The 23,693-nt window shown below is 31.7% G+C and overlaps 2 protein-coding genes across 3 annotated transcripts; one reads left to right on the top strand and one right to left on the bottom strand.

Moving 5' to 3' along the window:
• Nucleotides 1–118: 118 nt before the first annotated feature.
• ClC-b (chloride channel protein 7) lies at nt 119–11,716 on the top strand. 2 transcript variants are annotated; one of them, XM_085198130.1, is made up of 15 exons: nt 119–441; nt 1,611–1,715; nt 1,794–1,992; nt 2,167–2,276; nt 3,114–3,257; nt 3,396–3,573; nt 3,812–3,961; nt 4,212–4,353; nt 4,929–5,067; nt 7,642–7,905; nt 8,067–8,243; nt 9,207–9,416; nt 10,120–10,290; nt 10,617–10,778; nt 11,122–11,716. In XM_085198130.1, exons 2-15 carry the CDS (start codon nt 1,689–1,691, stop codon nt 11,221–11,223), a joined length of 2,175 nt encoding a protein of 724 aa, XP_085054256.1. In that variant the 5' UTR covers nt 119–441; nt 1,611–1,688; the 3' UTR covers nt 11,224–11,716. The 2 variants fall into 2 exon arrangements, with proteins under 2 accessions (XP_085054256.1, XP_085054255.1); XM_085198129.1 differs by lacking the exon at nt 119–441 and adding an exon at nt 990–1,530.
• Nucleotides 11,717–12,442: 726 nt separating this feature from the next.
• asp (microtubule assembly factor abnormal spindle) lies at nt 12,443–22,157 on the bottom strand. The gene is made up of 8 exons (XM_085198211.1): nt 22,003–22,157; nt 21,736–21,930; nt 21,310–21,507; nt 15,270–20,699; nt 14,766–14,952; nt 13,760–13,941; nt 13,009–13,128; nt 12,443–12,919 (listed from the first exon to the last, which is right to left on the bottom strand). The coding sequence occupies exons 1-8, from the start codon at nt 22,012–22,014 to the stop codon at nt 12,608–12,610; spliced, it is 6,636 nt and encodes a 2,211-aa protein (XP_085054337.1). The 5' UTR covers nt 22,015–22,157; the 3' UTR covers nt 12,443–12,607.
• Between the last annotated feature and the right edge of the window lie 1,536 nt (nt 22,158–23,693).

Below are 23,693 nucleotides of genomic sequence, written 5' to 3'. Positions count from 1 at the left end.
CGATAACTTTTTTAATATATTTTTATGACTTCATAAAGCTATTGCAACTTAATTATTAGTGGATAAGATCATTTATTATATTTTATTATGCTTTTCTGTATATATAACATAACTATGACCGTTATATTAATCCACAAATATATTAAACTGTATTACACTAGGCACGTTATATAAATCTTACATATAAACAATTGTATATTGTATTATCAATACAAGAAATCATCGAAAGTAAATAAACCTTAAAGTTTATGGTATTTTTTTTGTAATAGCAAGTAAGCCTTTATTCGAATAATGTTCACAGATAAGATATTCTCTGTGTATCCTCATACAATATGACCATCGCAAAGATAGGCGCTTTGTGATGCGCAAAGTACAGAATTTTCAAAAGTCTTTTAGCCTGGGGCCCTGGGCTGGCCCCGACACGAGTTGTAATAAATTCAGGTATTTATAAATGACGTTTGTAATTTGCTGAAAAAGCAATAAATAATAATAAAACTTAGCAAATTAAATTGTTTTTTTTTAAATACTGCTATTTTCCAATATTCTAAAGTTGAAATTAGGTTCATAATAGAAAAAAATAAGGGAGTGGCCTCCCCTATTTTGAAACTAAAGGAGAATTAAAATGTTGTATTCTCTAATATATACATAAAGTGATGTTTTTGTTATTTGGTAAACAGATTTACTGATAAAATATTTTTTAAATTCTTTTCCATATTATTTCTTTTTACTATTTTTCATATTTGAATAAAATTTTATTCTCTATTTTAAACTAATAATTCATTTTAATTGAACCATTTGAAATGATTATATTAATTATATATAATATTTATTAGTAATTATTTATACCTACTATTCGGAAAAAGAAGATTATTTTTTTTAAGAGGTAATAGATTTATTCGATATAATTAAATTGTTTTCAGCGGGAAAAAGATCTGCTTTCCAATCGTATCTTAAGTGTTATTAATTAGAATTAAACTTCAAAACGTTCTAATTAATTAATATAGAAGTGCGCAACCGAATTTTCTTTATTGATTTATAGTTCGCGGCTATATTAAGAGCGATCCCAAACTTTGAAAAGATCTATGTATAGTTATAGAACCTATAGAGACTAGTGTTTAATCTGTCTGCTGTCAACATATATTTTATTGTATAGTCTACAATATATTGATCGTCTGTCTACTACTAATTAGTTTTTGTTTTGTCAGTCGCAGAGTTCATTCTCCATATAACTTGAATTATTACTTTATCATCAAAAAACTACAAATTTAACAATTTTAAAAGAAATAATTGTTATTTACATGTACACGCTCATGAATAAAGTACATTTTAAGATATTTTTAGTATATGTGATAACAATGTGCAGCCAATTGTTCTTTGTTTCACGTTAAATATTTATTAAAAATGAATGCTTCGTCGCAATTTTACATTGATGGTACTAGTGAAACTACATCTGATACAGCACAACTGGTTAGCAATGAGGAAGCGAGAACATCAAATTTTACCCAATTAAATAAAACCTCCGGACTTGAGGTAGGAATTTAGGGAAGATGTATTTATTATTGTGATAAGCATTATTATTCTTAGATTAAAGCTGGTAAGTTTTTTCATAGGACTCGACAGAAGATGACATTCATGGCAGCCATGGAGTTAGACGAAGACAACCTGTACAAAAAATTGAACCGGGTTCTATGAACATTTTGTCTGCTAAATATGAGGTACTGCTTGTAAACATTTTAAATGCTGTGATTGTATTGCACTTTGTAAATAATTTAATTTTTGATTTGTCTTTACAGAGTTTAGATTATGACACATGTGAAAATCATTTACTTTTAGATGAAGAAAGAAAAAGAGGCTACCCTTTTATTATATGGAAAGATATCGCTCGATGGATAATTGTATTATTAATTGGAGTTATTACTGCACTTATTGCTTTTATAATAGATATTTGTATAGAAGAATTTACCAAAATCAAGTATAAGCAACTAAAGAAATGTATCCTTTATAATAATATTTGCTGTCATAAAATTGAAAAAAATGATTTATTTAGTAAATATAATATTTAGGTATTTTATCAAAAATAATATATATGTAAAGTGGAAATTTACTACACACCTACTAAATATGATTCATTTATGTTTGAATACTTCCCTTAATATATTACATCAGCTGTTGACAGATATGTGGTTTTAGATAAACTTTACATTCCATATTTGTTGTGGGTGTTGTCTAATATATGTATAGTATTTATTGGATCTGTACTTGTGGCATATGTTGAGGTGAGTTTATTTTATGTATTTATGTTGTATGTACGCTAATATTATAAATCTGAAAGTTTATTTTTTTTTGTGTGCCAATATCAGAAACTTGTTTTGATTTGAAGAATATTTATATCCTCTGTTATGACAAGACAAAGTGCAGCATCTTCTACAACATCTGCAAATAGCAGAATAGGCAGGCAGAAACTAGTATTAAAATACTTGGTCCCACTCCCTATATTCCACCAATTTCTTAAGGCATTGCATTTTGAATGGTAGAACCCAATGCTACTCTTTTTGCTTTGTTAACAGAAAATATTTCCCCCAGAGGTATCCCACCTATAACCATTGCCTTGACTGCCACACGCTTAAACCCCTGTGTCATGATGGCCTCATGATTCATTACATTATTATATTCTTATGTATGTATATAATTAATTATTAATAATTGGTATAATTTTATTCCTATCAATTTTTAAAGTAATCAATTACATAATAGTTGTTATAAAACAACTTTTATATGACTCAATAAAGTGTGCTAAGTAATTATATAAAAACAGAAAATATTGTGATGTGTAATAATATTAAATATACTGAGTCCTTTATGGTGCATTAAGACACTATCAAACAGTAGCTATATTGAATGTGGATTCAATCCACACTCAGGGGAATAATTATATCGAAAATTATGAAGACAGTAGAAAAATACAATTTTCTTGATGATAACTAGGATGATCTATCCTGGTGAGGACATCTGGTTTACATTTTAAAAATATTATATTGCCATATTCAAATGTGTTAATTTTTATCCAGGTAAAACTATTGGTTTAAAATTTAAATATGCGTATATTGTTTTAGCCAGTTGCTGCTGGGAGTGGTATTCCTCAGGTTAAATGTTATTTAAATGGAGTTAAAGTACCCAGAGTCGTAAGAATAAAGACATTATTTGTGAAAGCTGTTGGAGTTATTACTGCTGTAGTGGGAGGCTTAGCTGGAGGCAAGGTAAACTTGCAACATACATATATTAATATTAAATAGCAGTATGAAATTTAGCTATAGTATGATATTATATACATTTTTAAAATTTATATCTTTTATTTTTAAACAATATGTAAAAAAGTGTAGAAGATTTGTTTCTAGGAAGGGCCTATGATACATAGTGGCGCTGTGGTAGCGGCTGGTATATCACAAGGGAAAAGTACAACATTCAATAAGGATTTTAAAATATTTCAATATTTCCGCGAAGATCATGAGAAACGTGATTTTGTATCAGGCGGAGCAGCTGCTGGAGTATCAGCTGCTTTTGGAGCTCCTATAGGTTATATATATATTTTATTTAACAAATCCACATACATATTATGTATTTTGTTGTAATTTTAATTAAAAAATATATGATAACATAAGTACTTTGTCCTGTTAACATAGTAATATTATACAAGCTCATTTAGTTTTTATTATAAATATTATTTTAATAAAACACTATATAATAGAATGGTTACTGTATATTTATTTAATATTTTATTGTAATTTTTGATTAAAATTATTAAATAACATAGGTGGTGTGTTATTTTCATTGGAAGAGGGCACAAGTTTCTGGAATCAAGCACTAACATGGCGTACATTTTTTGGGACTGTGGTATCTACGTTTACTCTAAACTTTGCACTATCAGCTTATCATGGACATCCAGGAGAGTTAAGCTATCCAGGTATAATATGCAATTTATATTTAATTTGTTTATAAAATATACAAATAATACTTACTGATGGTTGAAAGTTGGATACAGAGTGTCTTAACATAAGGTTCCCTCTGTCTACCCTTACCTTACCCTACCCTATTACAGCAATATCCTATTCTGAAGGTAATCAAATAAAAAAAAAATGCAGTATCCATGTTCTTTTAACATATAACAAAGAGCTTGAAGTTTTCACAATTTTGATTATAAAAATATTTTTTAGGCTTATTGAACCTTGGGAAAATGGAGCCTTTTCCTTTCCAATTCTATGAACTACCAGTGTTCATGTTGTTTGGAGTAATTGGAGGATGTCTAGGTGCACTGTGGAATTATATTAATTTTAAACTGAGTGTCTTTCGTATAAGGTAAGTTAATTAATATATAATTTTTATATCATAACTCAGTATAGTAATGACTTTTCTTATGTTCAATGTTTACTTTGATAATAAGTCAACTTTGTACAGTTGATAAAATGTTTTGCTTTATATTGTGGAGCTCCCATTGTTTTTCTGTTTTTCATTTCTTTAGTTTGATTAGACAAATGGTTGCGTTACTCACTAACCAATCTACTATACCTCTATCAAAATTATAACAAGAAATGAAAAGCAATAAAAATCTTAAAAGGTCGCCACAACTCATCAACCATACTATATTGAATATTTTCTCCTGAAATAGAATGAGTGTTATAGAAAGATGTTTGTATAATTGTATATTTAACGTATTTAAAGGCCAGTCGTGGCCTACAAGCGTGCGAGTGTATATGTAGAGAAAGTTTGTGGGTTCGATTCCCACTCGAGGAAATTATTTGTTTAATATTTTTATTTCCTCGCTCTGGTGAAGAGTGCAGCGTTGTGTTTCGCCACTCAACCCGTAATGCCTCCAGAAATCCGCGGACAGTGGGAAACAGAAGTCTTAATGGAAACGGAGTGTGTTTATATAGATACGTTGGTGCGCCATGGCTGCGTGTGGTAGAAGCGTGCCTGGTGGCCGGTGTGAGCGCCACTTGCGGGTTTCTCATGATGTTTTTACTCGACGATTGCCGACCGCTTGGTGAAGACCCTACTAAAGTACCGTTACAGGTAAATTTTGATTATAATGTCTTTTTATGTGAATAAAGACTTAATTTTGTGTTACAATCATATCCTTGAGTGGTTAAGGGGGGTTACTCAACACAATATCTCGAATTCAGGCAGAAAGTTGAGTATGGAGTGTTTTAACAGTAGATTTACACTGCTGCCCTATTATGCGGGATAAAACTTAACCCAAGCACCACTTATTTAACAATCTCATGTTATATTTACACTTTAGCTTAGCTTATTGACATGTTTCTGTATTTCCATTTCAAACACTTTTTGTATTAATTAAAATTAATTAAAATGTTTGTAGTTATTTTTATAACATTAAAATATGCTTAAAATAAAAATAAAATGTTTAGAATTGTCCGTGTAGAAAAATGCTTGTCTTATTTATTAAGTATGTTTTTCACATTAACCTTCATTAAGCTTACTTCATTGAGCATATGTACATGTTAACATAAAAAATGCAAATTATCCAGAGGCACAAAACCAAGTGTCAATGTATGCACGTATGGTAATACAATATCCTCATGACGGATTTCGGTTCAGAGAAATCGGTCATGAGGATACTATAGTACTATGCGACCAGTCATCGCTTAAAGGAATCTTAAAACTAAAATTATTTTCATGTTACAGGCTTACTGAAATGATGTTTTTTTTTTTTAAACTTTATGTTAGGAAAAATACGTTTAGGGAAAAAAGGTTTTTATTTCAAACATTTTTAAGAAATTAATTAGCTTGTACCAAAAGTCTATCTTATGTTCTAATTCTAGTCAAGTTGTAAATATTTTTTTTTAACATGTATATAGTGAATATGTATTTTTTCATTTTATCTCTATCTATATATTTAATTTTATGCTAATTGAGCTTATATAGCATTGTCACATGCAAAGTCATTCAGTTACTTACCTGTATTTGGACTTAGTGATTTTTTGTTATAGTAAACAATGTATAACAATAACAAAATTGTATTGTAAAGATTAAACTGGAAGAGTGTAAAATGTATCAACAGCATATTATTATATTTTCTATACAAATTATTTTTTGAATTAACTTGTTATATATTTGAATTTTTGTGCTAAGTACAAATATGTTAATTTTGTTTCAGTATAAAGGGAAACATTTTCATATGGTTTACAGGAATATTTCTATTCTATCTATTTTACTCGCGTCTCCGTTAGTGGTTATATTTTCTGTTAATCATTAACGAGGATGAGTGTAACATTTCATCGGAGCTGACTGGGTCATCCATTGTCATCGTCATCAATTGACTCAATATCAAGGAAATACTAACAAAACTATTGTTTTTTTTTAAGTTATATAGCCAATTTTTAATATAAAATACTATTTTGTATTTCAATGTGTTGAAGTCTTAATTATTTCTTATATGAATAAAAATTAAATATAACGAAATAATATTTTACTCGCATCTCGGTTAATGATTAAACTTTGGCAAAGTTAAATCATTGACTAGGGTGAGTGTGGAATTTCATTAAAACTGATCGTCGTCCAGCTAATTAAAATATTTTATATTATGTTAATGTAATAATAGAATAATGAATTTATCAAATATATATAAATGAAATAAAACGCAAAAATAATTAGGGAAATTATTAATATATTATAATTTGTTTTACACAAGCACATTTTGCTCGCATCTTCCTTAATGATTAAACTACTGAATTTAATCATTGAGGAGAATGAGTGTGAAATATCATCAATGCCGATTGTCATCCACTGTCACCACTTACTGATTAACTCAATATTTATCTGAAACTAAGAAAAATAATATATTTTAATAAACATCGTAATATTATACTAGAATATAAGAAATAGGTAATTTGGTGCTAATAACAAAAAAAACATGCATTTGCATATAGTGTCGTAGAAGACTATATTTTACTCGCGTCTTCGTTAATGATTAAACTACCGTTTAATCATTAATGAGGACGAGTGTGAAATTTCATCAAGGGTTATCGTCATCCGTTGTGAACATCCGCTAAATCATAATCAATATATATATTATAAGCATTTTACAAGAAGTCAAAATAAATATATTTTTATAGTGGATAACTCTTTTTTATGTGAAATACTGCTATTAATTAAATTTAAAGATATTGACTAAATTTAGAAATCTAATTATTTTCAATATAAATTTCTCATTTGTAGTATAGTACAGAGAAGGCTGAAACATGTTTTGCAAGCGTCTCAATTAATGATTAAACTACCAAAACTTAATCATTAACGAGGATGAGTGTGAAATTTCATCAAAGCTGATTGTCGTCCATAATCCGCAGACAAACTTAATATTCATGCTGGCTAAAATAATATAAAATTTAATTAGAAATTATTTATTCTTATAAATATACTTATTTAATATGTTGATATTGAATAACTTTTTAAGTTTTGGTTATAAGATACTAAGATTCATGTCAACATGTCTAGTTTCACAATATTAGAATTTTGACATAAATTATTTTTATATTAATTATTTAATTTATTTTGTTTTTCATAATAGTTGAAATACAAAAAATAAGACAAAACATAATTATGTAAATAATAATTTATGTATTGCAGCTTTTCTGTGCTGATGGAGAATACAATACACTTGCAGCGATTTGGTTTCAAACACCCGAAGCTTCAGTGAGATCGTTTATCCACGACCCTATGGGATCTTATAAGCCTTGGTCCATATTAGTTTTTGTTATTTGCTATTTCCTACTTTCCTCCTGGACTTTTGGATTGGCGGTGTCCAGTGGACTGTTTATTCCGAATTTATTGACTGGAGCAGCTTGGGGAAGGCTTTTAGCTATAATAATTCAGTATATGCTGCCTCAGAATGTGAGTGTGTTTTCTTTATCTAATATTATTTATAATATATACTTCATTTTTTATTGCGAGAAGCTGAAGAATATTATTAAGAGGTATTTTAAAACTAATGACTTCATCCTCATGACTGAGAATATTGTCAATAAATATTTAATTTGTTGTATTTCATCCAGAGTATAAATCCAGCTAAATACGCGTTAGTGGGCGCGGCCGCCCAACTCGGCGGCGTTGTGCGCATGACCATCTCTCTAACAGTCATTATTATAGAGACGACTGGACAGATATCGAACGCACTACCTATTATAGTTACGCTGGTAGTAGCAAAATGGACCGGGGATTTCTTTAATGAGGTATATTTTATGTTTTTGTTGTTTAATTCGATAGTCCCTAAGTAGATATCGAAAACGAATAATCGCAAATAGTTTTATTGCTCTTTTTAATTACTAAGAAGTGTTGTTTTAATTTCAAAATAAAAAATACATTTTTTTTTTTTCAAAATAAAAAATACGTGTTTTAAACGTGCATGCAATCGAAAACTATCCTTGTTAGTAGCTCGAAACAGCAATAAAAGATACTTGCATTTTTTTCTTTTGTACACGGTGGAACTTTGGTATCGGTCCTTTTACTGAAACTGCATATAGGGTAAAATATTTCAAATCCAGAAATTAATCAAGGTATCTCAACAGTTTGGACGTAGGATTTTTTTTAATTTCACGATTTTTATCCATACCTGTATTTCGTGTGACGCACACATAAGTGTACCACGTTGCCGCTTTGACATGTAAGTGTGTGCGTGTTTATGTTATACTTTACAAATGGCGTTTTATTTTAAAACGATAATTTTATTATTTATTTTGTTTGATAAAATAACTTTTTCATTTTTGGAAATTAATTTTATTCTGAATTATTTTGGGCTTTTATAGAGTAGTTAAAACTGTGCACCGTCGATATATTTGTGGGAATGTGATTGTAAATTTTAAATTTTTTTTTGGTGCTAAATTTATGCTGTTAACTACTTTTTATCCACGCCTAGGCCATATTATATGCCTGAGGCAACTCTAAATAAATGGACTATCCAACACTATTTTTTTTTAAATTAAATGGTTGTTTCTGAGTTTTTTACGTTCAGCCAAACAAACTCATAGGTTTAATAAAATGAGTGTAGATTTTGGCGTTTTCTGGTTGAGTTAGATACTCGTAAAATAAAATCAACCAGATTTTCGACGTATTGCTAATTGCGATTAGCGCTTAATACGTGAAAACTAAGAAAATGAAACAATTATAAGATGTTGTGTAAATCAATAATATTCCAGGGTATCTACGACATCCACATACAACTAGCGGGTGTGCCCCTCTTGCCGTGGGAACCGCCGCCGTTAGCCCACAATATATACGCTTCAGAAGTTATGTCCCACCCTGTATTCACTTTAAGGACAGTGGAAAACGTCGGACACATCGTGGAAATATTACGTATTGTGTCTTATAACGGTTTCCCGGTTGTAGATCCGCCGTTAGCTGATGATGTAAGTATAGTTGTAGTTTTTAGTGTGGTCAGTGAGTTGTGGTCGTCCAAGCTAGGCTTTCTGTACTTATGCGAATTGTACACACACGAGAAAAATATACTCAAAAGTAAGAAAAATATTTAAATCAAGTCTGTGCAGCCATCTTCAGTTAACTTCAGGGCGGCCACGACTCCTCAACCGTACTGTAGGTACAATTATTGCGTGAGCAATGAATGTGTTGAAATAATAATAATAACACTCTATTGCACGTTTACAATTGGAATATACATTTGATTTACACAGTACATATAATTTGTGAAACTCTAAAAACAACTTAATGTCGAGTAGGCGGGCGACTGCATTATTATAATTATGAATATTTTTACTTCAGACATTATTTTGTTTAAAGATAGAATGGAAGGTGTCTATATTCTATAAACTTACATTTCAAAATTGTATGAGAACAGAATTATTATTATTACTTTAGAGTAAAATAAATAAGGCTGTCTTATAAAGACTATCGAGGCGCAGTGGGATAACGTCAAACTGTAAATGCGGTGGTTGTGGGTTCGATCCGCAGTCGTAGGAATGACTATAGACAGAGCGTGACGTTTCGCCACTCAAAGCGCAATGTGTCAAAAAAATTCTGAAAATGGGGAGCAGAATGTCTTTACATTAGGTTCCCTCTGCTATATTTTTATTTTTATTCAATGTACATTTTTAGGCTGAAGTGACTACATACAAACGACTTCGCGGCTTAATCCTACGTTCACAGTTAATAGCCCTACTACAAAACAAGATTTACAATGAAAATGCCAACACAACTTGGTCCAATTTCAATGTGGATATGAACATGTTCCGACAGGAGTACCCGAGGTACCCTTCTATTGATGAGGTAAGAAATTAAGTTTCCTTAGGAAGGCTTAATTTAAATTATTTATTATTTTAAAAATGTAACTAATGTTAATTGAACTAGAAATGCAATGGTTTTGGATATGATTCCTACTTGAGGGAATTGTGTTCCTTTCCATACTCAATTTGACAAAATGCATTGTTGACTTTTGTTTGATACTCAACATACACTTGGTTCACCCCGTCTTCCCCCGCGGTACGCGGGATTAAGAATGAAACAAAAAAATGTGTTTTTACAAGATTTTTTAGTTCCAATTTTAAAAATAACAACTGTAACACAAAGTTTATAATAAATAATTTTCTATACAGTTGGAGATATTAGATTGGGAGAAAACATGTACTCTAGACTTGAGGCCTTTCATGAATCCTTCACCATACACTCTGCCACATAGAGCCTCTTTACCACGGCTGTTCCGTTTATTTAGAGCTCTTGGACTTCGACATTTACCTATTGTTAATGATCACAATGAGGTACTTTTTATCTTAATTTCAGTATTAATAGCAGTTATTATTTAATAATACTAGTTATTCCAAAAAATCTCTCAAATTTGTAGACATTGTGTGTGTTGAATGGTGGAAATTAACTGCAAACACTTCTTTTTCACTCTAACTTTTTCAAAACAACAATTCGTTTTTTTTTTCTTATCAAGAAATAAAAATAATAAATTACCCTAAGTAAGATTTGAGTTCAAATCCCACTCATACAGTATTTAGTCAGATACTGAGTTACTGCCCCTCAGAAATGTCATCAGTTAATTGACATAAACATAGTTTTTTGGCTCTCATGAGACAATTGGGACATTTTTATCTCTAGGTTGTTGGGATGGTGACCAGAAAGGACATAGCTCGCTACAGGGTCTGGAGGCATCGTGGACACATGGGCATGGAAGAACTACTTCTCTCTAGTGAAATATAAATTAAATATAATATTGTTAGTTAAATAAGTTGCAATTTACAAAACTTCCTTAATATATTTAAGATTATTGTATCATTTTTCTAATAAAAAGTTCTATATATATTTGTTCTATAAAACTTTAAGTGTTAAGATTATGTTAATTTACTAATAATAAAGCAACTATGACAATTTTTTATTAAATTGAATAATCAACATTTTTTTATATCTTTTACATTTTTATTAACAATTATTATGTTTTAAGTGCCAAAAAACAATGTTTAGTAATTTGTGTACTTAAGTAGTTTTATGATATTTAAAATTATCTTGTATTCAATTTGATTATTATAAAACATGTGATAATTACTATTACTTACTATCAATAGAAAAAGACATTCACCAAAGCTATTTATTCCCTGCTATGATTAATTGTAAAAGATTTATATTTACAACAAACCTTTTGTAAATATATTGACAAAGATTTATATAATGTTACAAAATAAAAGATTAAAACGCATTCAGTGCTTTATTTATATTATCCTTTTATTAAATTACAATTTATTTCACATTTGGTGATAAGCCTATGACACAACTTAAAAAATAGCCAGTAATATATATTTTGTAAATATTTGTTGCACTTTTTCATTGTCACCTTCAAAAATAGAGAGGAACATAATTTTTCAAACGTTAGTTATTCACGAAAAGTTCCCATCCTATTCCTGCCCATAAATTTATAAATAAAATCACTGGCAGTATCACTAATATCAGCAATATATAGTTCACAAATTCATCCATGGAGTATTTTTTTCTGTGCTCTCTTTAAAATAGTTAATATAAATAAATCTTATCCTTTTATTGTCTTATTTTCCGTTCTCAACGAATTCGCCTTAAATTCTGAAGTTGTTTTGAAAATATGTCACATTGCTGTCAGAATGACGTTTTGAAGAGCCCTAAATTAAGAACTGAAATGAATATAGATAAAATATATTTGGGATAAATTATGTTGCTATTTCTTAACATATTTTTTTAGTGTGGCATTCATATCATCGGTAATCAGATATATAACTAGATTCCTCTAAAGCGAGGAGTCGAATTCAACCACTTAATGCCTCCAGAATTCGGCAGAAATGAGGAATGGAGTGTCTTAACACTGTTACCTCTGCCAACCCTGCCGAGTGCGGGAATAGGCGTGAAGCTGATTTGATTTTTTAGGTTCCTCTATATGCGGACAAAAACAAATAGATTACTTTTTTAATTCCTTTATTAAATTCCATATTGTTAATTGTCCAATATTAATTATTGTTCCATAATAAGTTAAATACATTAAAACAATATATAGTTATGTCAATAAGCAATATATTGTACAATACTTTAAATGATATATATTAAATTAACAGATTAAATAACATTATAATTCATAAGTATCAAACAAACAAATGATAGCTTGTTGAGGATCCTCAAAATATCTCGGCTTATCGATTCTGGTAATACCATAATCCGTTTCTAAAGCTGGCAATAAGTGTCCATTATTGCAAATACTATGGTTCATAGTGGCTCTTAGAGATAGGTTCATTGTATGGGAAACAAATTTCGATGTCTGGGGTGTGTTAAATTTATTTCTTACAGCATTACTCGCCATTCTCTTCATGCGCATCAAATTTCCTTTTATTGTCACCAGTATCTTGTGGTTTTCAGGAATATGTAAAAACTCCTTAAGGTCCTAAAAATCAACAAAAACATTTTTGTATTATTTTATCTTTGTCATTAATTTTATATAAATTTTAAAGATGATATTGTCAACATAAATACCTTTTTAGGCTCATCATATTTGGCGAATAACCATAAATATGTTGATAGTATGCAAAACAGTTTTGTTTCACTATTGCTGTACCGCAACATCAATTTCAAAACAGGCAGAATCTGATCTCTCTGTGAAAACAATAAAATTTTTCAATATAAAATCATCTCTTTCCTAAGAGATATATTTTCATTTATTTAATTTTATATAGAAAATGGGTGTGAATGCATATTGCATTTTTGTGATTACTGCAAAGTGTTTATCCTATGATATTGATAGGATAAATATGTATTTCCATTAATTATTTATTATTCAGTTACACCCTTTATCCACAACATTAGTTAAAACTTAAACAAAATTCAGGATATAACATGTTGAGTAGCAAAAATCAATGCTACACACTGTCGTATCCAGAGTGAAGAATAAAAGCAATTTATTCCCATGAATGATAATCAAATTGTTATGCTGATAATAAAAAAAAATCAGCTCCACACTGTATCCCGTATGTAACAGGGCAGTTACACTTTGCCCCCAACTTTCCGCACAATTTTGGAGGCATTGTGTGTTGAGTGGACCTCAACTCCCCGCTTTGCCGCAACATCAGAGCGAAAAATTGAAAATATTAAATATTTCATTTCCTCAAGTTAGAATCGGAGCTACAGGCCTGTCGTGTTTTCAGTCACAGCCTTGTGCTCCTGCGCCACGATTGACCTCTGGACATTTTAATTAATTATTATTATATTATATTGATTTTAAACTCACCGCATATATCTTAGGCCCAGTAACTTTGTACCTAGTCAAATTAACAAGCACAGATGCGCCCGACCTTAGCATTTCTATACTTGACCTTGATCTGTTTGCGCCCGTCATGTACCTGTAGAGGCCGCGCATCACGGACCTGTATTTCGTGTCGTACATCATTGGAATTACTTCAGTCAGCAATTCTGTATTATTGGAAATTAGTACATTATTATTTTTTGCTTCACGCTGTATATCGCATGTAGCAGGGTAGGCAAGAGACGCCTAGTATTAAGGCACTCCACTCTTTGCTTTCCACTGAATCCTACACAATATCCTAAGGCATTGTGTATTGAGTAGCAGAACTCAACACAGCACTTTACCTCGACACCAGAGCGAAGAAATAAAAATATTAAAAAAATACATTTCCTCCAATGGGAAACGAACCTACACCTGTCCTGTCTCCTTTACAGTCACACGCTTGTGTCCCTGCGCCGCGACTAGCCCTCAAGCATTAAAGATTTATAAATAATTATTACTTCTCTTCTTTTATTATTGGTACATGCCTACTTGTGTGTGATGTGGAAGTTATTTTAATAGCTGTAATGCTGTGCTGTTTTGAATACATATATGTATGTAGCAAGATATGTAAAATAACCTACTGAGATATTAATCAATTCTTTGTTGCTAATATATTTAAGTTGCATATAAAAATGCATCCTGATGACTATTTTTTCGAAAACTATCTCTTATCGGAATTTGAATATAGCACCATAAAAATCAGCTTCACGTTGTATCGCGTACACAATTATGGAAGCATTGCGTTTTGAGAGGGGGAACTCAACCCCACGCTTTGTCTCGACACCGGAGTGAAGAAATGAAAATATAAATTTAAATAAATATTTCATTTCCTTGAGCAGGGTTCAAACTAACAACCAGTCACGTTTTCAGTCATATTATATACGCTTGCGCCACGACTGGCCTCAACCAAGCCCCCCATGAAACAACTGTAAGATAAATCCCAACTCACCCAATGATCTAAAAGCCCTAATAACAGTTTCCATATCGGACATGTTCCTCAGCACGTACATGGCCTCTTCGTGGCGCTCCCTGAGGGACTCCTGCGTGGACTGCAGGGCGCCGTCCCGCCAACGACGACGGAGCTCCTTGATCCGCTTGTCGCTTGATAAGCGAACTTTGTGACCGCGGAAAAGCGCCTGCGGCATATATGTTCTTGAATTGTTAATATATTAGTGATATTTTATTTATTGATATGCGAATTTTAATGCAATCAATAACTAGCATTTCCTTTTTTTTTGCTTATCCCTGTATCTCTCACATAGCAGGATAGACCGAGACCACCTAGTGTTATGAGACTCTGTATGTGGTGGGAATTAGCTCCGCGCTTTACCTTGTTACCAAAGCGAGAAAACGAAATTAAATCTTTCAATCGTTCGAGTCGGAATCGAACGCACAACCGCATTTACAAAAGTACAAGATAAGAATGGTGCGAAAAGAACATAAAAAAAAGTACCTGAATTATAGATGCAGCCCGGTTGCGACGTTGCTGTTCTCTCAATATGATCAAGTTCTCCTTCTTATGTTCTAATTCTTTACGTACTAAATACCCTCTGGCAATTGCTTGCAATTTTAAAATTATCGTTTTCTTTTGTAAGAATTCGTTACTTATCACTCTTGTTGCTTGTTTTCCTCTCCATAATGTCTGAATTAAAATTACCCGTCTTATATAACGAGTATACCATGATTTTGTTAAATAGCGTCTGACATTCTTTTGAATGATCATAGCCGCTTCTCCCCTTTGTTTGTTTAATATTATCCTATGTCTTTTCAACTTATATATCGCCTGCACGACTAAAACTGCAGATTTCAAACGCGCAAAACGCTTTCTTTCGACAAAACTACGAACTTGCGCCTGAAGCTTTATGATAGAATTCTTGAATTTTATATATTTTTCTCTATCTGATTTAGCTAACATGTAATAACGGTAATATCTTTGTATAGAAATGGCCGCATTGTGCATAGTGAGGTACTGTTTGCGGAGAATATGCATGCGTACAAGTGACTGTATAGTGACGATTCCGCGTTTTATTTTCAAGAAGTTGGAGCGGCATTCATTTCGACGTTTGATACTTATATACCATGTCTGGATTTTATCGGCAGACATTCTACGATATTCCATGCGATTTTTATTCCGAGATCGTATGTACCTTTGTACATAAATAGTTGTGTTCCTCAATTGAATAAAATCTTTTCGAATTTGTCTGGCCTTTAAAATCTCTTTGTAACGTTTTTGAATAATTGTTACTACTGATTTAAACTCTACATACTGTTGTCTTTGTTTTCTTCCCTCAATGAAGGCTCTGTAAAACCTTTGTATAGTAATACATGATGTCAATATTTTGTTATATGTAGATTTTTCTAGTAACATCTTCATATTTGCTCTATATCTACGTTGTATGGTTATAGTCACATGTTTAAGGTGTAAATAGGCTTGTCTTTGTTGCTTCATCTCCATTAAAGCCCTATATTTTGTTTGTATGAGTATTGTAGCACGTTTTAAGCTTAAGTAAGCTGATCTTTCACGTCTCATCGCTAGAATGGAACGATATTTTATTTGAATATATATTGTGGTAGATTTAATTTTAAGATATTCTTGTCTTTGTGTTTTTCCAATTACATATGCTCTATACATTTTTTGTATAGCGATACACGCCACTTTAGTTTGTTCATACTGTTGTTTAGTTTCTTTGCCTTTTTTTAAAGCCCTATACCAATTTTGAATTTTTATAGCTGATTGTTTTTGTTGTAAATATAATGCCCGTTGACGTTTGCCGTTCGTATACGCTCTAAAAACATTCTGTATTACAATACACGATAATTTTATTTTCATATATTGAGATCTTACTTCACGCATTTTCATTAGAGTTCTATATCTCCTTTGCAATACAATGGAAGCTCTCTTAAGTTTTTGATAACTATTTCTACATGACCTCATCAATACTAAGGCTCTATATCTTCTCTGTATAATTGTAGCTGATTTTTTAAAGTTCAAATAATAAGATCTCTCACGTCGCATTTGTAATAAGCTACGATATTTCTTTTGAATAAAAATAACGGATTTTTTTATTGCAATGAATTCACTTCTGTCAGATTTCATTTTTAAATACAATCGGAAGTGCCTTTGTATCACAGTAGCTGAATTCTTTAGCGCCACAAAATTCTGTCGGGCTGCTTTCATAGCTAGGTATGATTTAAAGTGTTTTTGAATGATATTAGCTGAATTCTTTAGCGCCACAAAATTCTGTCGGGCTGCTTTCATAGCTAGGTATGATTTAAAGTGTTTTTGAACGATAATAGCTGAATTCTTTAGCGCCACAAAATTCTGTCGGGCTGCTTTCATAGCTAGGTATGATTTAAAGTGTTTTTGAATGATAATAGCTGAATTCTTTAGCGCCACAAAATTCTGTCGGGCTGCTTTCATAGCTAGGTATGATTTAAAATGTTTTTGAATGATAATAGCTGAATTCCGAAGACTTACAAAGTTCATCCTTTCATTCTTCATAATTTGGTAAGCTCTTACTTTTCGTTGGATGGTTATTATTAAATTTCGTCGCTGTATATAATCGGTACGGGCTAATTTACCCTTGTATAATGATTGAACTTTTAGAGCAATGCTTCTCAATTGTAAATATTGATTTCTTTCTCTTCTCATTAACAAAATTGCTTTATATCGTTTTTCGATGTTTCGAACCGATCTCTTTAATTCTTTATAATATTTTCTCTGTTTAAACATTTTATAATAACTTTGTAGGAGTATAACTTTTTCTCTTTTTTCTTTGAAATTCTGCATTTCCCATCTCATTAACAATTTACTTCTATATTTTTTTTGTGTATATAAAACTGCATTTGTTAAATTAGTGTACCACTTTCGTACTAAGTATCTCCTGATAACACTCTGTATTAAAATTATTTTTACTCGTATCTCCTTGTACTTCTTCATGCACAACCATCGTTTAACATAAGCCTGAATCGACGTAGCAGATCGGTTTCGGAGCTCCTCTCTCTTTAAACGTAACTCTAATAAAATGTCTTTTGCTTCTTGCATCAATTTCATACTCTTGTACCATTGAGCAATTTTCACAGCACTTGCTTTAAATTTCCTTAAACGACTTCGACATAACCACTTTCGACAGTATTTCTGTATAACTATAGTGGCTATCGTAATCTGGTGCATTCTGTACTCCATCATACGATTATACTTAATTCTTCTCCACCAATATTGAATATTGCTGGCGGCGGTGTTGCGTTCTATTAGTATTCTCTCTTCTTCTTTTCTTTTCTCCACAATAACTTCATATTTCTTTTTCCACCACATTTGTATTACATTGGCAGCCTTCTCGAATAACGGTGCCCGGAACACATGGATCAACTGCCACAACAGGGACAGAGTCTTCTCTCTGTGACCGTCCGCGATGTCAACGGCAGATATATCACCAACTATAACAAAATTAGCTTCCTTCAATGCATTTAGAGCGACCGAAACATTGTGTATTTTTTGGAGTCGCGATATCGCAGGTGTTCTTAATTGATGCAACAGTCCATTTTTCATGAGAATTATTTCCATTACTTTTGTTAGTCGCACTCCATCTCTCATGTCGACGGCGATGTTGTGCACCGCGTATTTGTATTCGTCTAAGTAAGATTGTTTGTGACTAACGACGAAACCAAGAGGTCTTAAATGTTTGGTAATGTCTCCTATCCCGGTGATCAATTCTCTATTGAAACGTATCAAAATTTCCCTGCTTTCCTTGCAAACTGCATTTCTGCAGAATAAACAAGGGTCGTGGGAAATCAGTTTTTTTTGCTTTGCTTGGTCCAAGAAAAATACCAACATGAAGAACTTTTTGAGAGTAAATTTCTTTATAGCTTCCATAGACGAATGTGATAGCCAATTTGGATCTGATGCTTTAGAATGTTTGTTTTTCAAATGAAGATTCTTAAACATTCTTTGTATAATAAACGTGGTCAGCCCCTCAATGTCACTGTTGGACTTGAGGGGTAATACAAGACCGTAAATTGCTTCAAGACCTATTCTTAGCCAGAGTGGATTGTAAGACAATAGCAACTCCATAATAACCTTTTGTAAGCCAACATTCAAATGGAGATTTCTGTCTGTTCTTATAGCAATCAATTTCTTTTCTATTTGTGCATTTAATTTGGTAAAAACTTGACAAATTTCCGGACTCAGTAATAACGCTTTAGCAGATCTCCTTAAACTTTGAAGCCTCTGACTGTTGTGGTACACACTGCAGACCTGTTCTTTAGTGGGAGCCATAGGGACTTCCTTATTACGATTCTCAATCCACGCCTTGCCTACGTCAATCTTTTGATCCATGTTACTGTCAAGATCAGCCGGCGGGGTTAAAATATAATTGAGCCACCTTTTAAACTCGTTTTCAAATTTATCAACTGCTTTCTCATCATAAAAATAGGTTGACGATAAGAAGGGATCAACAGTGAAAGACTGTGAGTATACATTATCAATGTGATTAAATATGGAAGGTCGACTCAAACTTTTATTCTTTTCGAAAGTTTGATTCACTTTGCCAGATGACTCCTTGCGTTTCATATTCATTTTTGACTTCTTTGGTAATGTTACCGGCATTTTCCAAAGTTCTGGTTCTGCTCTCACAGCTCTTTTAGACCAAGCCGACTGTCGACTTACCGACGTCGACTTATCGCATGTATTGTCGAAAGTACGATTAATCGTGAAAGTTGTCATTTTCTGGAAGTTATCTGTCTTATCTAAGACTTGTGTTTCAGAAAAATGTCCACTTTCCTCTGGTATTGACTGCAATGGAGGAGTTAGTGACCGAGGTGGTGATTTCACATCTAATCTTAAGTCAATATTCCATAAGAAATTATCAGGGCGAAGGTAATTTCTTTCACTGGCTTCCCTTTCTTGGTATTCCTTAAAGAGAGCTTGCCGACACAGTTTTGGCGGAACTTCCTTAGGGACACTATTATCAAAGGGTGTAAAAGGAGATTCCTTTGTGTATGTATCTGAACTTAGTTTGACATACGAGTCATCAATTATTTCATGAGTTCGATTGTTTATTTTAGCCAAAATCTTATGTTCTGTTGAAAATCTTTGAGGTAAAAAAGATAAATCACTTATTCGTGAAAAATCTGTGTTTATAGAAAAATTTGGACTGTTGAACTCTTTTGGGGAAGATGTATTTGGTATCTTCTTATTTGGAAGTGTTGGTGTTTCAGTAGCTTGAGCATTACTTTCATATTGATATTGTTGATTAACAGTTAGGCACATTTTTGGCTTAGAAGAGGTGATATACATAATTGAATTTTCTTTATTTCTGTTAATATCTAAACTGTCATCAAAATCACTCTCAGAATTAATACTTAAAATAATTTTTGGACCTGCATTCAACTTTTCATTTTTAGAAGGAACACTTTTCAATGGTGTAAAAGTTAAATTATCAAATATATTTGCACTTGATGATGTATCACAAGTTTGTCTGTTAGATGGTTTTAGTATATTATTCTGTTCATTGTATTTCTCATTAGTAATTGTACTATATGACTTGTCATATGTTTGGTGGAATGTTTCTTCTTTATTATGTAACATGTTTGAAAATATTTCTGAAGTATTGAAATTTAAGTCTATACTTGTTGGTGAGTCGAAAGGACATTTGTATATATTTGAATCTTCTAAATGATTATTGTAAAATGGTGCATTCTCTTTGTTTGTTTGATTGATCATTTTGTATTGTGTAGATTTGACAACTTCAACAGTTTTCTGCACTTTCTTTATTGATTCAACCTTTTTCTTGTATATAGCAACTGGGGACTTCTTACCTACTTTATTCTTCATCTTTCCAGGTGATATTTTAAATTTAGGTTGATTGTTTTTGCCTTTAGTATTCTGGAAAAAATAAGAAAAGTATTTTACTACTCATGACAATTTTTAATTTTCTAGCATGATAGTCAAATAGAATTTAATTGTTAGTAACAAAAAGGCATTGTTAAGTGGCATATTGCGGCTTAACACCACACCTAGTCCATCCTACTGAGTAGGGAAATAAAAAAACCACAACCCCAAGTGTGAATCATGTTGGACGAATTAATGAATCAGACACAAAATCCAGCTTTTACAATGACTTCATACTCACATCTGACTGAACTTTAACTTAGTTAACAAATTCTAATATAAATCAAATATATATCTGCATAATGTTAATTAGGTGGTAAGTATAATTCAAAAGTTCAGAAAAATCTGTTAACATTATTTTTTCTTATATTGACAAATAGTTATATTTTTTTACAGCTTCATGCTTTTGCCTTCATAGCAGGGACAAAGACAAAGAGATTCTTGTACTATGTTTTTGCCAGAACAAGATAACAAAAATAAGCTCAAAAGTAATTCCCTTGAGGAAGGAACAGAACCCACAACTGTTGCATTTACAGTTATATGTTGACTTTGCACATAAACAGTCTCAATTATATTTCACATTTAAAATATTCAATTATATTACCATAGCAGACTTTAGGACAACTATGACATCATATCTGCCTCTGTTTTCATTTGTAAAGCAAATAGTTTTTCTTAGTGCAGTTGGTTGTGTTGGTGTCCAGAGCATATTTAGACAATAACATGTTTCTGGTTCAACATCTAAGATATCTCCGGGCAATTGTATGTTAAGACCTGGAGGTAAAGCTTTTCCAAGTGTTATCTAAAATATTTAATAATATTTAGTGTAAATTAAAGCCATCATCAATTTTGAAATAAATAGTGGTTAATTTTAAATTTAAAATAATTACGTTAAGTAATTGGACATTAAGATAACTATTTTATATAAATTATTTATATGAAATAATACTATAACTTATTGAACATATTTAGTTCATATTATAATCATCATAATCATTATTTTTTACATTAAAGAAGTACAAGATCTGACCTGTTGAGAATGTTTTAACGGATTTAGTACTTCTAAATTCTTTTTACAAGTTGACCCAAGAAGGACGTTGTCAAACACAACTTGCGGTGGTTTGGAAAAGGGCGCAAGTGTAAGTCTGGGAATTTCTTCCTTAATTAAGTCATCTTGCAAAATCTTTTTCCGAGTTCTCTTCACACGTTCCGGTGTATTTTCAATCTAACGATACACATTATACAAAAGTTAGAACTTTGAAAATAAAAAATTAACAAACACAGTTAAATACTTTACCTGGAAATACATTTTGCTTTTAAATTTGTTAACATTTACAAACTATAAGCACAAATCTCAGGGCACAAATGATTTTTGTTTTGTATTTGTTAACTGGATTTGGTTTTAAATTTCAAAGTGCTTATGATTATAAACCGTCATAAACGTCACTATGTTTAAATTTTATATTACCCATACTTACCATCGTACCACAGATTAAGTAATATTTTACACTATACCCTATTCACGAAAGCATGAGATAAAACGTGATAAACTCCATAGATTATTTCCTTAATTTTCATATATATAATAATTAGATCGAGATCCTAGGCCCCCAGACCTATGTCATTTTAACAAAGATGCAATTTTGAGGATTAATAGCTAAAGCTAGATAAAAAACAACAAGGGTTCGCTTCTATTGTCGGGGCGGTCTCCCAAAATATCTTACACTTCTGTCAAACATATTTTCGTATTTTATAAATGCTCAAAAATCTTCTTGATTTAGGGCCATAAATTTCCCTTGATCCTATCAGATCTACAGCCTCTCTGGACCAGCCTTTCGAATCTCTCCTTCATTCTTCTTATTAATATTTTAGTAGGTATAAATTTTACTATGCAAGTTATTGAAATTTATAGTTTTCAGTGTGTCTGTGAACCTTTGCCTTTTTACAAAAGCAGGATGCCTACAACTCGCTTGGGACTGATAATCGTCCGGGACAGAATAAGTCCAAGAAGCGTGGCCGTAGCTCCATCTGCTCCCGCTACAACATTTTAAACTTGTATGATATTCTCAACTTTTGATATGCTCATTTCGCTATCTGTAAAATCAAAACTCGGCGTATTTGTTAGTTGAGGCAGATGTGTCATCATATATAGACATGTCCTTGTAAATTATGTTCACCGCTGTATATGTTGTGGCAAATTAGTAAACAACCTCGGTGATCACTAAAATTTCGTCAGAAATGTTTTATATTTTCCTGGAAGTTGCTCGTTAACATTTTATCTCTTTCTTTCTCAGAACTTTCACGCTTCATCTTTGTCAGTACTTTCGTTTAGTTCGAGGAGGAGGATAAACTACAAAAGCTTATACTTTATCTTTTTTAAAAAGATTTATCTGAGACCTTATGATCCTAGCATGCTTTCTTCTTTTTCTCTACAGTGTTTTTAATTTGTCGTGCTTTATACTAAAACCTCGTTTTCATTTACCATATATTTCTGTCGCTTCTTCCTCCATAAAATTCTTAACCATAATGGCAGAGCATAGTTCAACATTTCCATTGCTGGTTTACAGGTGTCTAATATTTTGGAGGCACTTATTCCTCTTAGATCAAAGGATCTTTAAACTTCCAGTTTTCTATGCGATAATTCGACTTCAAATTTGGAGGTCTCGTGAGGCTGCTTCAAAATGAAAACAGACCCCTTATTCTAGCAATGACTACATATTGGTCTGTTCCTAGGACAGCATCTAGTCAGCGTCACTAGGAATAAGTCAATCATACTTTTCACTTTGGCGAGAATGTAGAAGAACGTCCGAATGGATGGATGATGAAGGAATAGTAAAAAAGGTTAATGAAGGAAAAGAGCGGTAACAAAGGTAGGTGAAGACTTAAGTTGTTGTTATTATCATTGTTCTACACCAATTGTCATTGGCCGTATTAACACATTTTTTGCGAATTCCATTTTTTTAAATAAGTATGGGAAGTTCATACACG

The sequence above is a fragment of the Heliconius melpomene genome, chromosome 15 (assembly GCF_056956725.1).
Source record: "Heliconius melpomene rosina isolate 202511_hmr_F chromosome 15, ASM5695672v1, whole genome shotgun sequence".
Classification (NCBI taxonomy): Eukaryota; Metazoa; Arthropoda; class Insecta; order Lepidoptera; family Nymphalidae; genus Heliconius; species Heliconius melpomene.
Note: the sequence above shows the minus strand (reverse complement) of the source record. Positions and strands in the feature narration are given on the sequence as shown.

Coding starts and splice junctions, on each gene's coding strand:
- asp (XM_085198211.1), bottom strand. Junction 14,953..15,269: donor GGGCTGCATCTATAATTCAG/GTACTTTTTTTT, acceptor TATATGCCGCAG/GCGCTTTTCCGCGGTCACAA. Junction 13,942..14,765: donor TAGGGCTTTTAGATCATTGG/GTGAGTTGGGAT, acceptor CCAATAATACAG/AATTGCTGACTGAAGTAATT.
- ClC-b (XM_085198129.1), top strand. CDS start 1,402: ATGAATGCTTCGTCGCAATTTTACATTGATGGTACTAGTGAAACTACA. Junction 5,068..7,641: donor CTACTAAAGTACCGTTACAG/GTAAATTTTGAT, acceptor TATGTATTGCAG/CTTTTCTGTGCTGATGGAGA. Junction 10,291..10,616: donor GGTACCCTTCTATTGATGAG/GTAAGAAATTAA, acceptor TTTTCTATACAG/TTGGAGATATTAGATTGGGA.